General features: G+C 47.4%; 1 protein-coding gene across 1 annotated transcript; it reads right to left on the bottom strand.

Annotated features, from left to right (window-relative positions):
* Positions 1-9,480: 9,480 nt before the first annotated feature.
* Cct8l2 (chaperonin containing TCP1 subunit 8 like 2) lies at positions 9,481-11,169 on the bottom strand. Its single transcript, XM_075954949.1, has one exon. It carries the CDS (start codon positions 11,167-11,169, stop codon positions 9,481-9,483), a length of 1,689 nt encoding a protein of 562 aa, XP_075811064.1.
* Positions 11,170-15,086: the final 3,917 nt, after the last annotated feature.

The following is a 15,086-nucleotide window of genomic DNA, read 5'->3' on the forward strand; positions in this document are numbered from 1 at the left end:
CTAGAACAGGCTTGGGAACTGACAGCCACCCACAGCCCACACATTAGTCTCAGTTTCTCTATTAGTGGAGTGAATAATAGTGGTCTTGCCTACTCAGGGTTGGTAGGAGAACTGGATAAGATCATGCTTATGTTGAGACTTGGGAACATTTTCCTTGTGCTCTTGTTACTGTTGGAGTAGGGGCGAGAAGGGGAAAGGAACAAGTGCAGTCCGCAGTAAGCTTGCCTTGCTGCAAACCAGGGCCTGCACTGGTCTTTGCAGGAGTCATCCATCCGGACGAAGTGAAGGTGGTGATGCCTGGAGTTCAAGTGTAGCTCTGGGTGTCCGCACCTTACAGTAAGGAAGGCCTTTAGGATGAGAGTTGCTTTAACAGCTACACATCAACGCTCTCTCTCTCTCTCTGGGCACGTGGTTTGGGAGGACGTGTTCCTCTCAGGAAAAGATTGCCTGTCTCAGGGTAATTTGTGTTTTGCCCTCTTTGGGCTAGTTTAAGTCTTCTAGAAAGAGTTACCAAAAAGATTGTCCCTTGAGAGATTTGTGAGGGGACTGCCTATGCGTGGTAGAAAAAGCTGAAGAGGGCTAGAGGAACCAGGGAACTCTGGGGTATCCTTCGCCCCAACCCCTCTGCCACTCAGATGGCCAAGGGGTGTGGCTCTGAGGTGGTTTGGGCCTTGAGGCTTGAGCGTGAGTCTATCCTCAGTTCAGCGTGGCCTAGCCTAGGGTACACCTCCAGCTGGATGGACCTGGGTGGGGGACCAGAGTGACCCTTATCACCTCTAGAGCCTTGAACTTACTTCACTTAGGAGAAAAGAGAGAACTGGGCTGGAAAGCTTTTGTGAGAACCTTTGAGATCGAACTGGAAGCCACGGAAATGGTGCGGCTGGCTAACACTAAGTTGATTAATTTAAAGGTTCCCTTGAGGAACTCATACACACACTGTTATGGTTTTGGTCCCTTTAAGAGACAAGCCACACCCATTCCCCTCCCCATCCGCTGAGGCAGGCTGGAGAAGCAGCTTCGCTTCTGCCTCCGTCCCCACTTCTCTGCTTCGCCCCTTCTCTGTCTCCTTCTCCTCTTCCTCCTCCTCCTCCTCCTCCTCCTCCTCCTCCTCCTCCTCCTCCTCCTCCTCCTCCTCCTCCTCCTCCTCCTCCTCCTCCTCCTCCTCTCTCTCTCTCTTCTCTCTCTCTCTCTCTCTCTCTCTCTCTCTCTCTCTCTCTCTCTCTCTCTCTCTCTCTCTCCCTCTCCCTCTGCCCCCCCTTCACCCTTCCTCCTCCATAACCCCCTGAATAAACATTCACCCTCACCCTGCATGTCGTGTCTATCCATGTTTCTGTCTTCTGCCCGCCCGCCATGTGTCTCCCTGCCTGGAACCAGCCATTGCTCAGGGACCAGCAGCCGTCTCTGCCTGGGGCCCACTGCCTGCTGCCACATGGCCCGCCACCACTGCTCTGGGACCAGCAGCCGTCTCTACCTGGGACTGGCTGCTCCCAGGGCCCCGTGGTCTGCCGCCACATGGCCCGCCGCCACCGCCACCGCTTGGGCCACCGCTCTGGGACCAGCAGCCATTTCTGCCTGGGACTGGCTGCTCCCAGAGCCCGCTGCCTGCCACCACATGGCCCGCCGCCACCATTTGGGACCTACAGCATTTCTGCTGCCTACTGCCATCGGGGATCTTGCAGCATTTTTTAAAAAAGAATAACACACACCACCACGTGTGTCTCTATCACACTCCCTTAAATCTCCCTGGGGAGCACATGCCTGCTTGGTTCTCTGCCTGCCTGGCCTCCTTCTGTCCCTATGCCATTCCTTTCCCTAACCCTCATACTTAAAATATTTATATAACCACACTTTTAATCTCACTGCTCTGGAGGGAGAGGCAGGCAGATCTCTGAGTTTGGGGCCAACCTGGTCTACATGGTCTAGGTTCAGATCCCAGTACGCACATGGCGGCTCACAACTGTCTATGACTCCACATCCAAGGGATCTGATGCCCTCTTCTGACCTACACAGACTCTTCACAAGTGTAATATACATACATAAGCCCAGGAAAAACACTCATACATATAAAATAATTCATTATTTTTTTTGCAGACTTTGGGACTGGAGAGGTGACTTAGTGTTAGGAGCATCTGCTGTTCTTCCAGAGGACCCAAGTTCTGTTCCCAGTACCCACGTTGTCTATCACCACCATCTGTAACTCCAGTTCCAGGGGACCCAACATAGTAAGTTCCAGAACAGCCAGGACTATGTAGAAAGACCCTTTCTAAAAAAAAATTAAAATTTTCTGTGTTTTTATTTGTGTTTGTGGGTGCCAGTGATGGTCAGAAGAGGCCCTCTTTCGCCCTTGAGCAGGAGTCACAGGCAGATGTGAGCTACCCAGAGTAGGTGTTCTCTGGAAGAACAGCAAGCAATCTTTCCTGAGCCATCTGCATTAAAAATATCTTTAATAACGTCTCCAACTCTGCTGCAAAACAATAGGTCTGGATTTCTTTTCTGTGTAAAAGTCACAGATCTCCTTTAATCCCAGCACTCGGGAGGCAGAGGCAGGCGGATCTCTGTGAGTTCGAGACCAGCCTGGTCTACAAGAGCTAGTTCCAGGACAGGCTCCAAAACCACAGAGAAACCCTGTCTCGAAAAACCAAAAAAAAAAAAAAAAAGTCACAGATCCCAGTTTGGCCTGAGTCATAGCCTGTGAAAGATTAAGGGAACTCCTCAGGCTGTTGAGAGTGACAGTCTGGAGCTGTTTCTGTCCTCTTGCTTCTGACAAGTCCAAAGAAAGGACAGGCTGAGCTGTAGGCCAGTTCTACTTCCTGCCATAGACGTGACTATTTTCAGATTCCATATAACTTCATGGTGTTCCCAAAGGACCCAGGACACTGCGCATTCAACCGGCGGACAGTCTGCAGCCTGTTGGTCACTAAGTCACCATGGCAAACGGCAGCATGGGGCCCTACTTTTCCAACCATTCTCCATTTAAGTTTTTATTTTCTTCCCACCCTCCTTTCTTTCTTCCTTCCTTTCCTTCTTTCCTTTTTTACTTTCTTGCTATTTTTTTTAAGATTTATTTATTTGTGCCGGGCACTGGTGCCACACATCTTTGATATCAGCATTTGGGAGGCAGAGGCAGGCAGATCTCCAGACTACCTCAGTGCTTCTTCTCCAGGAGATCTTTTGAAAGCCATCTAGAGCACAGGGCGATGGTGGCGCACGCCTTTAATCCTAGAACTCAGGAGGTGGAGGCAGGAGGATCTCTGTGAGTTCGAGGCCAACCTGGGCTACAAAAGCTAGTACCAAGACAGGCTCCAAAGCTACAGAGAAATCCTGTCTCGAGAAACCAAAAAAGAAAAAACAAAACAAAACCGTCTGAAGCTAGTCAAGTAGCCTGCACTGGATTACATGTAGAATTACAAGCTTTTTTTTATTAGGTAGATTGTATGTGTGTGTGTTTGTGTGTGTATGTGTTGTGCAGACTGTCACGATCTCTGTAAGTTCATATGAGATTCTTCCCTGTTGTCTGAAAAATGCTGTTTCCTTAAATCTATTTTTTTTTTCTTAAACATAGGGTCTAAGAGTCAAAGTCAGGATCTCATGCTGACCAGGGCAGCCCTCTACCGACTAAGCTATCTTCTCAGTCCTAAGACTTTTTTTTTTTAAGTTCTTTGAGAGTTTCATACAACATATTTTTGTTTTTTGGTTGAGACAAGGTTTCTCTGTGTAACAGCTCTATCTGTCCTGGAACTCGCTTTGTAGACCAGAATAGCCTAGAATTCATAGAGATGCACCTGCCTCTGCCTCCTGAGTTCTGGGATTAAAGGCAGGTGCCACCAACCCTGACCACTATTCTTTTTTTTTTTAATCCTTCAAGATCAATTTATGCTGCCCCAATACTCTTGTCTGTGTGGTTTTTCCACTTCAGAGTGGTCAACTTATCAGGGCTTATACTCTTAGAGAAAACTGTCGCTCCCTATCCCACAAGCTAACAATCACCAGCACCTCTGCAGCTAGGGGTGGGGTTTTGTACCCGTCTCACCTACAGATGCTGGGATTTGGTCTAGCCTGGGCTTCCACAGATCTTGTGCAAGCTGTTACAGCCACTGTGGTGAGTTCCTATGGGCAACTCTCCTAGCATGTCCAGAAAACACTGTTTCCTTGTGTTCAGGGTGAGTCTGCTCCCCTCTTCCCCAACTCTCCAGGCAATTTAGGCAGTCGCTACTCTGTGGAGGTCACAGCCACTGGCCTACCCACCCTAATTGCCTCAGCCTGGTTTCTGCAGTGGCTGGAGTATCTCTAGCTCTCACGCTCATTCTACCTCCTTCTGCAAGGTATCTGTTCCTTTTAGGGCTAAGCGCTTTGCAGTCTCTTATTTTCTGCAGCTTGGCCAGTTGTAGGTCACTGTGTTCATCCCCATCTGCTTTTCAGAGGACAACTGAGAGATTCATTGATCTATGAGTGTAATGGCGATTCATCAGAAATTGGTTTTAAACTATGTCAGGATAGCAGGATAGCAATAGCTTCTACCATAGGACCTAGAACTTGTTCAGTCACAGATTCTTAGCCATGTAATGGTACCAAATGTGTTTCATCTTGTGGAACTGGACTTAAATCCAATCAGAAAGTGGTTGATTACTCCCATGATTTGCTTATTTAATCTCATCTAAATATCTGTCTATCTAGATATCTATCTTCTAGGTAGATATTTTTGAGGCCTGAAACTTGCTTTGTATATCAAGCTGGAATTCACAAATCCACAGAGAGGGGCTGGAGAGATGGCTCAACAGATAAGAGCACTGCCTACTGTTCCAGAGGTCCTGAGTTCAATTCCCAGCAACCACATGGTGGCTCACAACCATCTGTAGTAAGATTTGGTGTCCTGGCCTGCAGAACACTGTATACATAATGAATAAATAAATCTAAAAAAAAAAACCAAATCCACAGAGAGCATGTCCATCGTTAGGCAAGTATTCTTTATTATTATTATTTTTTTTTTTTTGGTTTTTCGAGACAGGGTTTCTCTGTGGCTTTGGAGCCTGTCCTGGAACTAGCTCTTGTAGACCAGGCTGGTCTCGAACTCACAGAGATCCGCCTGCCTCTGCCTCCCAAGTGCTGGGATTAAAGGCGTGTGCCACCACCGCCCGGCCTTATTATTATTTTTTAATAATTTATTTATTTGGGTTTTTTTTTTGGTACATTGGTATTTTACCTGCCTGTACGTCTGTGTGTGATGGAGGAAGGTCATTGGTTAATTAATAAAGAAACTGCTTGGCCTGATAGTTTAGAACATAGGTGGGTGGAGTAAACAGAACAGAATGCTGGGAGGAAGAGGAAGTGAGCTCAGAGCCAAGCCTCTGCTCTCCAGGGCATACATGATAAAGCTCCAATCCAGGATGGACGTAGGCTAGAATCCTTCTCGGGGCATAAGCTAGCCAGGCGGCCCAGAGCAGGGTGGCAGGAACGCAATCCCGCAGCTCCTACAACAGGTGTGAAAGTATCAGATCCCAGCCGGGTGGTGGTGGCGCACGCCTTTAATCCCAGCACTTGGGAGGCTGAGGCAGGCGGATCTCTGTGAGTTTGAGGCCAGCCTGGTCTACAAGAGCTAGTGCCTGGACAGGCACCAAAAACCTCAGAGAAACCCTGTCTCGAAAAAATCCAAAAAAAAAAAAGTATTAGATCCCCTGGAACAGGAGTTATAGACAGTTATAAGCTGCCATGTGGGTGCTGGGAATTGAACCTGGGATCTCTGGAAGAGCAAGCAGTGCTCTTAACCCTTGAGACATCTCTCCAGCCCCATAGACAAGTATTCTTAACAACTAAGTTATATGCTTTTCTGAAGCCCTGTTCTTTTGAATTCTGTCTTTGTCAATCCCTTGACCTATACTCCAAGAGTGTTTAGCCTGTGAGGATAGGCAAAGGATTCTGGGAAAGAGCCCTTCTGTGGTAAGGAGGGACTCTTGGGAAGGCTCTTAGCTATCAGGGAAGGGACACGTTAACCTCTGCCTCTCCCATGTTAGCCTGTGCTGTTTTCATCCGTCTCCACCCCATCCCCTACCTCCTCCCACCCCCAGTTTAGAATGCACGACATTTTTCTTCATGCCTGCAAGGATTTTGTGGAGGGAGGTTTGGAGACAACACTTCCACTACCAAACTGGGGTGCCATCCCCAGGTCAGCCTCCTGTCTCCCTCCTTTTCTCCTAATTTCATCCTTGTTCTGTTTTTCTGCATCTTCTCATCTACTTTTAGCTCCCAGAGTGCAGCCATGAGAGTAACACAGGGAAGGACCTGGGAAAGAGGCAGGTCCAGGGGAATGTGGATAAGCCCCAGGCATTGCCACTTCTGGGATGGAAGAGAAGTAAATGCCAGAAGAGGACAGTGGAGCCAACCAGAAGCCAAGGCCTGAGAACTGAGGTCTGGCAAGGGGACCTCCATTCTATACCTCCAGAAGCAGATGGGGATCTGCCAAACTGAGGTGAGGTTCTGGTCCACTTCTCCACTGCGAGGAGAAGACAAGCTGAGTCCTATGTTGGGTTTGACGCAGACACTATTACTAAGGATCTTTGCTGCTGTGGCTCTAGGATGATCCGGACACAGGGATGCGACATTGCTGCCCAGGTCAATGCTTGCTTCTCAAGCTGTAAGCTGCCCATCAGTCCCACAGGTTGACAAAGGGGACAGATCAGTCCTCGATGGTAATGGATGCTCACACTGCTGGTTCTCAGATCAAACATGAATATAGAGAGCTCAAGGGGCAAGCAGCCAGATGGAGATGGCCATCAGCCCAGGCTAAAAGAATCTGAGATACACGGGGGCATTGCCAGGGTATAGAAAGCTACTGCATTTGCCCAGCAAGGATCTGGCGTCCATCCCAAGAGCCTTAAGTGGACGTGGGGAGTGGAAGGAGGGCTAGATCTTAGAAACAAGCATTTCTTGCACGCTGCTCTGTTCAGACCCTCTTCCTTGAACTCTCTGTAGCTATCTGACTCGCCACCACCTTTGCTGTTCTGTGACATCACCTTCCCTTGGGGAAATTTGTGTTCTTTTGATTTTACCAACTCTGGATTCCAGAAGATTCATGGCCTTATGTGGTGCTATATGCCTGTAATCCCACTCGTTGGGGTCTTAGAATTATAACTAAATTGAGGAGCTATCTATCTTTATATTGTTATAAACTAATCATAGAACTCTCGTTGTAGACCATGCTGGCCTCAAATTCAAAGAAATCCGTCTGCTTCTGCCTCCCAAGTGCTGGGATTAAAAGTGTACACCACCACTGACTGGCAAACCCTTTTTTTTTTTAAAGTTTTCACTCATTTTTATGTGCACTGGTGTTATGCCTGCTTGTATGTCTGTGTGAGGGTGTCAGAGCCTCTGGAATTGGAATTACAGGCAGGCGTGTGCTGCCATGTGGGTGCTGGGAATAGAATCTGGGTCCTCTGGAAGAATAGCTAGTGCTCTTAACCACTAAGCCATCTTTCTGGCCCTGGCTTTTGTTTTTTTTTTTCAAACAATTATTGTGTGTATGTGTACTTGCTTGTGTGCCATAGCAAGTACATGGTACTGGAGGGGCAGTTTGTGGGAGTCAGTTCTCTCCCTCATCCGGTGGGTGCTAAGGCTGGAACTCATGTCATTAGGCAGAAAGCATCTTCACTTGCTGAACCATCTCACTGGTCCAAATAATGTCTTTTATTTGATTAAATCAAAGCAGCTCACATCTTTAGTCCCAGCCCTCTGGAAGCAGATCTGACAGTGATCTGAGAGTTCAAGGCCAGCCTGGTCTGCAAAGCTAGTTCTAAGACAGCCAGGGCTGTTACACAGAGAAGCCCTGTCTTGAAAACAAAACAAAACAAAACAAAAAACAATTGTATGAAAAAAATCTATTTTAAATTTAAGAAAAAATAAGAAATAAAATAAAAACAAAGAGAAGAAGGACAAGGAAATTCCTAGCCTTGGCATTGTAGCTCAGGTCTATAATTCCTAGCACTAGGGAGACTGAGGTGGGGGATCAGTTAAACTAGCCTGGGCTACATAGTAAGTTGAGCCACAAAATAAAAACTTGTATTGAAACAAAAAACAAAACAAAAAAAAAACCATGAAGACAAATAGCAATAGTTTAATTTTTATTTATCTATTTTTATTATTTTGAGACAGGGTCTCATCTAGCCCTGAATGGCCTAGAACTTACTATGTAGACCAGGTTGGCTTTAAAACTCACAGAGATCTGCCTGCCTCTACCTCTCTACTGCTGGGATTAAACTGTTATGCTACCAAGCATTCCTGAAATATTTTAATTAAAGGAAACTCTTTGAGATAGGGTTTCATGTGGCACAAGCTGGCCTCAAACTACTAGTTCAGGTTCTCGATTTGAAATTGTTAGAACTGCTGTTCTGCAGAAACAGGTGTGGTGGAGAGAAACAGGAAATAGAAAAGTCAAGACTTGGAATGGAGCTCTTACTAAAAAAACCTCTTTGTATCCCCATCTTTCCCTCTCTTCTTATACAGCCAATGCTGTCCTCAAACCTAGTGAGTATTAGTGACCTTAATAAACTTGTGATCTTCCTGTCTCTAAGCCCACGTCTACAATTCCAGGTGTGTGTGTGGTGCTGGGGCTTAGGCTTTTGTGCGTGTTAGGCAAGCATGCTGCCAATTGAGCTAAGTCCCCACTCTTAGTGTTTTGAGACAGGGTCTTATTTATATAGCCCAAACTGACCTCAAATTCACTGTGCGTCACCTTGAACTGCGCATCCTTCTGCATCCACCTCCCACAGACCTGCACCACCATACCCATCTTTATGTTGTTCTACACCCTAACTTCATTGCTGGAGAAATGGCTCAGTGGTTGAGAGCACCTGCTACTCTTCCAAAGGACCTGAGTTCCATTTTCAGCACTCGCATAGACCCTCCTAAGTGCCTGTAACTTCAGCTCCAGGGGATCTCACACACTCTTCTGACCTCTGTGGGTGCCTCTTGCACACACAGGAAAATACTCATACCACACATCAACACCCCCTCAACCACACACACATACAAATAAATCCTTTAAAAGGTTAGAAACAACCAGGCAGTAGTGGCACATGCCTTTCCCAGCAGAGACAGAGGCAGAGGCAGAGACAGGCAGGTCTCTGTGAGTTCAAGGCCAGCCTGGTCTACAGAGACAGAGTGAGTTCCAGGACAGCCAGCAGTACACAGAGAAATCCTGTCTTGAAAAAAGAAAAGCTTAGAAACTGGCTCTGGTGAGCGTGTTGGCACACACTTTAGTAGTTAGAGTCCAACCTGGTCTACAAATTGAATTACAGGACAGAGGACAGTCGGGGCTTTTACGAAGAGAAACCCCATTGGAAAAAACAAAACAAAACAAAACAAAAAAACCCCAGCAAAAACAAACTGGCTCTAGAAGCCACAGATGTGAAGGAAAGAAATAAGGGAAAACATCAGTATTTTGGAGGTTACTATCCAACCTTGACAGTTCTTACTTTATTTAGCGTGTTGCTATACGTATTTTGCAAAGTATTTTTCTCTCAGGGGTGAGGACTGCTTTGCCTGCCAGGTGGGTCTTGTAATCTGCTGGTCGACAGGAGTCTTCTTGGCCACTATGATCTCATCTACCGTCACCAGCTGCTGCACCAGCTCAGAGACTGCTTGCAGTCCTTGGGCTTTGGTCTTCAGTATGTCCCATATCCCTTCCTGGGCCACATTTATTATCCCGTCTGTTCCCACTCCAGTGAGGAAGTTCCCAGTTTGATGAATTCCACTCATTTCTGCCATCACACATTGGGCAGCTAAGCCTGCATTCTCTGCCAAGGTTTTAGGTAGAGAGCTCAGGGCATGGGCAAATGCTAGAAAGGCCAGACCATTGGGGCCTGCCAGTCGGCTTCCTTTGTCCGACAACATTTTTGCCAGAGCCATTTCTGTGGCCCCAGCTCCTGGTAGCACTCTGGGATCTTGACACAACTGTGAAAATGCATCAATGCCATAGTAGACAGCCAGCTCTGCACCCCGAAGTCCATGGATGGTGGGCCCCCTAAGGACTAAAGTGAGAAAAGGTGTATCCTCATGTTCCCACTCAAACACCACCGCCACACTGCCTTGCAGCTCCATCCTGTAAACCTTCTGGCACTTCCCGGGCTCCAGGGGAGGAAGCAGCCGAGTCAGCAGAGGAGTGCCCAACGTCTCACTCAGGTAGACCATATCCTTTCGTGACTTGGCCTGAATCACCATGATGCCACAATTGTTAGCCTGGACCACCGTCTTCTCATTAACTTCCCCCCATACCACTGCCACATTAATGTCCATAACGGCCAGCTGGGCTATTTCCTTTTCCACTTGTTCGGTTTCTTTCTGAAATCTTGGTAGTTCTTCAGGGTTGGAGAGACGGGCCGTGGCCAGTGAATATGGATTTGTAGGACCAAAGGGGCAAATGAACAGGGCCACCCTGGCATCAGCTAGCACCTCGGTCGTTTCTCCACAGGGTTTCCCACATATGGCTAACCCTGGGAGAATGTGGGAATCCATCAGGGTCCCCCCCTCCAGCATGCACACGCGAATATGCTCAGGCTTGAAGGTGCCATTTGGCTCTCTGGTAACCCAACACACATGAGCCACAAGCTTGGTTAAATACTCTGTGTTGGACAGGGTATGGGTGTTTATCACAGAATAGAGGGCCCATGATGGGTCTTCCAAAGGCCCTAGAGAGCGAATGGCCAGGGAAGGCAGAGCTGTCAGGATTTCTGCTGTGGCCGTGGCCAAGCTCTCCCGGAGCTGGTTTCGAGCTAAGCCGGCCCACAAAAGGTACTGGGCCTGCTCTAGTAAGGCTTCGGTCAGGAGAACTACAAAGGTTGTGCCATCCCCAGTGTTATCTGCCTGTATTTGGGCTACTTCTCGGACAAACTGGGCAGCTGGGTGCTCCAGTTCCAGCGCTCGAAGGATGACGGCGGCATGACCTGTACAAACTGTTTCTCCCTTAGCAGTCACCAGGAACTTCTGCCGGCCATAGGGGCCATAACAAGGCCGGACGATACTGGCTAGGGTCTGAGCTGCAGCTGTGGCCCTCAGTAGGCATGACCGTTCTCCTCCTAGAGACTCGTTTTTTTTATCCAGGCTTGGCCCCAGCCTCTGAGGCAATTGGAGGGTTGATGAGACTTGGCTTGGCTTGGCCTGCGATGGTGGGGAGACCGCCATGGGTTAGACGCTAAGCATTCCAGGCACTCTAGGAAAAGCAGTAGGTACACCCTTGGCCTCTAGCTTTGACGCTGCTCCGGAAGCCAAAGGCACATCACCTGTTGCAGGCAGACGCCAGCTGGAAAGAAACCTCCCCTTTGCATCCGAGGACGAGGTGCAGAGAGCTCTGTTCTAGACCGGGCTCCAAAGCTGAGTCTGCGCAAAAGCAGGCTCCAGGGCCCTCTGACCAGCGTGAGCTAAACTGTGCCTTTGATGAGATCACAAAGCAGCAAATGGAAGCAGAGACAGGGAATGAAGTCATAAAGGGACAGTTACCACGAGGAGACCCTGACAGCGGGGGAACAAAAGCAAGCAATCCAAATACCTCTGGTGTTGAAATTCCTAATGAGACCTCGCCAGCTGTCTTTGCTGATTTTGAGAGGGAACCGAGGCTGGGGGTGTTCTACGTAGCACCAAAAACAAAAACAGAAGTAATAATAAAACATGACACACAGTTAGCCCTGTGGTTTATTTCTGTAACCCCAGCACTTGGAGGCTGAGGCAGCGCAGTCACAAGTTCCATGCCCGCCTAGGCTATAAGATGAGAATGTCTCAAAAAGCAAACAATAAAAACAAAGACCAACAGCAGAAGACCCTAAACAAATACAAACCTAACCTGACAGAGCCTCGTTCTCGTACCCAGAAGGCAGGGACAAGAGAATTGCCACCAGTTTGAGGATAGCCCGGTAACTACATAGGAGGTCTAGGCTAGCCAAGGTTGTGAGACCCTGTCTCAACAGACAAAACAAACACCTGGCAGAATGGAGTGTGCTGGAACACACCTATACACCTGCACTTGGGAGAGGAATGCTGGATGATTACTTTGAGCTGGAGGATAACCTGGGCTACAGACCAAGACCCTGTCTTACAAAACAAAACAAATTACAGCACACACTGCTCTTACAGAGGACCCTGAATTAACCCCAGGGCTAACACTGGGCAGCTCACAACTATCTGTATCTCAGGTTCCAGGGAACCCAACACCTCTGGCCTCTGCCAGCACCTGTGTTCCCTCGCATACACCCACACCCAAATACTCATAATATTTTTTTTTTAATTTAAAAGCTGGAGATGATGGCCCACACCTTTAATTCCAGCATTTGGGAGGCAAGACAAGCAGATCTCTGTATTTTTGAAGCCAGCCTGGTCTACATAGCGAGTTCCAGACCAGCTAAGGCTACATAGTGAGGCTCTGACTCAAAAAAGCAAAACAAAAACAAAATTTACAAAGCCAACTGTGGTACTGCATTCCTATAATCCCAGTTCTTGGGAGACAGAGGCAGGAACATCTCTAGGAATTCATAGTAAGTTCTACATAGTAAGTTCCAGGCTAGCCAGACACCCTGTCTCAAAACAGCACAACAACAAAAAGCTGCCAAACTCAAAGAATTGAAGTTTCCCTCTGTCTCCCCTGTCTTTTATTCCTTGCTGGATCTGGTGGAGGATTGATGTTTATAATGTAGACTGACAACCACTTCTTGAGTGCCCACTGTGACCAGTGCCAGCTGAAACATACAGGCAGGACTTGTGGGGAATGAAGTCATCCTTCGGCAGGTGTCAGGGGGAGTGCCCGGTGTGAAGACGGATGTGTGAGTTGAGTCTGGAGGAAACACACCAATGCCAGCCATTTCTCACATTCACTGGCCCTTGTCCCCGAGAGAAACAGAACTTGGAAACCGCAGCAGCATGAATCGTGATAGAATGGTGGCTTATGAGCCCTGGTAGGACAGTGGATACAGTTTTAATATTGTCACCAAGACCTGCTGCAAGGAAGAGGAAAACACCAACATGGATGGAAACTCAGTGAGTCGGGCATCTTATGGAGAGAAAAGCAAACAAGCTTTTTTTTTTTTGAGAACCATGATTGTTTTGTAAAACTAAAATCATTCTAAAAATTAAAAAGAGGCCAGGGGCCTGGAGAGGTGGTTCCCTTTACTTGTAGAGGACCTGACTTTGGTTCTCGGAACCCACAGCTGGCATCTGGTGGCTAACAGCTGCCTGTAGCTGCAGCTCCAAAGGATCCAATAATACTTATGGTCTTGGGACAGCTGTAGATGGTACATGTACATAACTACACATACACACAAATGCACAGAGCATACAAAAATAAATAAAATAAAATGAAAAGAAACCAGGCTTGATGGCTCACACTTGTAATCCCAGCAATTCAGAAGGATGAGGCAGGAGGATTGCAAGTTCAGGGCCAGCCTGGACTATATATTTTTTTTATTTATTTAACTATTCATATATTTAGAGACAGGGTCTCATTACTTTTTTTTTTAAATGTGTAGCCCAGGCTGGCTTCGAGCTCGTGATCCTCCTGCCTCTGCCTCCTTCAGCAAATCCTACCGGCGTGTGCCACCACAACCGGCAGGGTCTCATTACTTATCATGGCTAGACTGGAACTGGTTAGCTGTGAATTCACAGAGATGTGCCTGCCTCTCAGGAGTGCTGAGTTATATTTCAATACCTGTCTTAAGAACAAAAGAAATGACACAAACAAAAAGAAACAAAGTGCTCAGTACATAGGGAGCCAAGGTCATTGAGAATCCCCACTCGGATGTAACTATCATTTTTTTCTCTTTGTGACCAGGTCTGCCGTAGGTCAGGTTGGCCTGATGCTAACTAGGTTCTTTATGTTGTTTTTTGTTTGTTTGTTTTTGTTTTTTGAGACAGGATCTTCTTACACAGTCCTGGCTGTCTGGGGAACTCACTGTGTAGGCCAGGCTGGCCTCGATCTCCCAGAGATTGAACTACATCTGCCTCCCTAGTGCTGGGATTCAAGGCATGTGCTACTGTGCTTGGCTTGTGTTATTTCTTTTTTATTGTCCTCTTGAGACAACCTACAGTCTTCCAGGGAGAGTGAGACTCAAATGAAGAATTGCCAAGATCAGATTTTTCTATGGCAATGTCTGGGAGGTATTATCTTTGATGATTGCTTGGGGTAGGGAGTGCATAGCCCAGAGAGGCAATGCCATCACTAGACAGGTATGAGAGAAAGCCGTGAGCGTGAGCGAGCCAGTCAGCAACCTTCCTCTATGGTGTGTGCTTCAGTTCCTCCTTGAGTTCCTTCTCTGACTTCCCTCAGTGATGGATTGGGACCTGGAAGTATAAGCCAAATTAACCCTTTCCTTCCCAAGGGCTTTGGTCAGTGTTGCATCACAGCAGCAGAAAGTAGACTAGAAGAGCTTCAACCTCTTGTTTCTCCGATATCAACTGGCAAGTGCTGGGATTATAGGTAAGTATCACTAAACCCCACCACACTTAGCTTGTTTGTTTTTGGTTTTTCTGTACATTTATTTATTCATTTATTTATGTTTTGTTTTTTTCAAGGCAGGGTTTCTGTGTGTAGCCTTAGCTGTCCTGGAACCCACTCTGTAGACCAGGCTGGTCTCGAACTCACGGAGATCCACCTGCCTCTGCCTCCTGAGCCACTACTGCCTATCTTACATTTATAGTTTTATCTTTTGTCTGTGGGTGTGGAGATGAGTATAACTTGTAGGAGTCTGGCCAGGTGATGGTGGCGCACGCCTTTAATCCCAGCACTCGGGAGGCAGAGGCAGGCGGATCTCTGTGAGTTCGAGACCAGCCTGGTCTACAGAGCTAGTTCCAGGACAGGCTCCAAAGCCACAGAGAAATCCTGTCTCGAAAAAAAAACCAAAAAAAAAAAAAACCCAAAAAAACAAAAACAAACCAAAAAACAAAAAAAACTTGTAGGAGTCTGTTTTCTCCTTTACCCATGTGGGTCCTGGGGATCAAACTCCGGTCATCAGGCCCAGCAGCAAGCCCTTTTACCCACTGAGCCATCTTTCAGGCTCTGATTGTTTTAAGATAAGGCCTCAAACTGTTGGCAAGGCTGGCCTGGAACTCTCAGTGTT

This window comes from Microtus pennsylvanicus, chromosome 21 (genome assembly GCF_037038515.1).
Source record: "Microtus pennsylvanicus isolate mMicPen1 chromosome 21, mMicPen1.hap1, whole genome shotgun sequence".
NCBI classification, from domain to species: Eukaryota; Metazoa; Chordata; class Mammalia; order Rodentia; family Cricetidae; genus Microtus; species Microtus pennsylvanicus.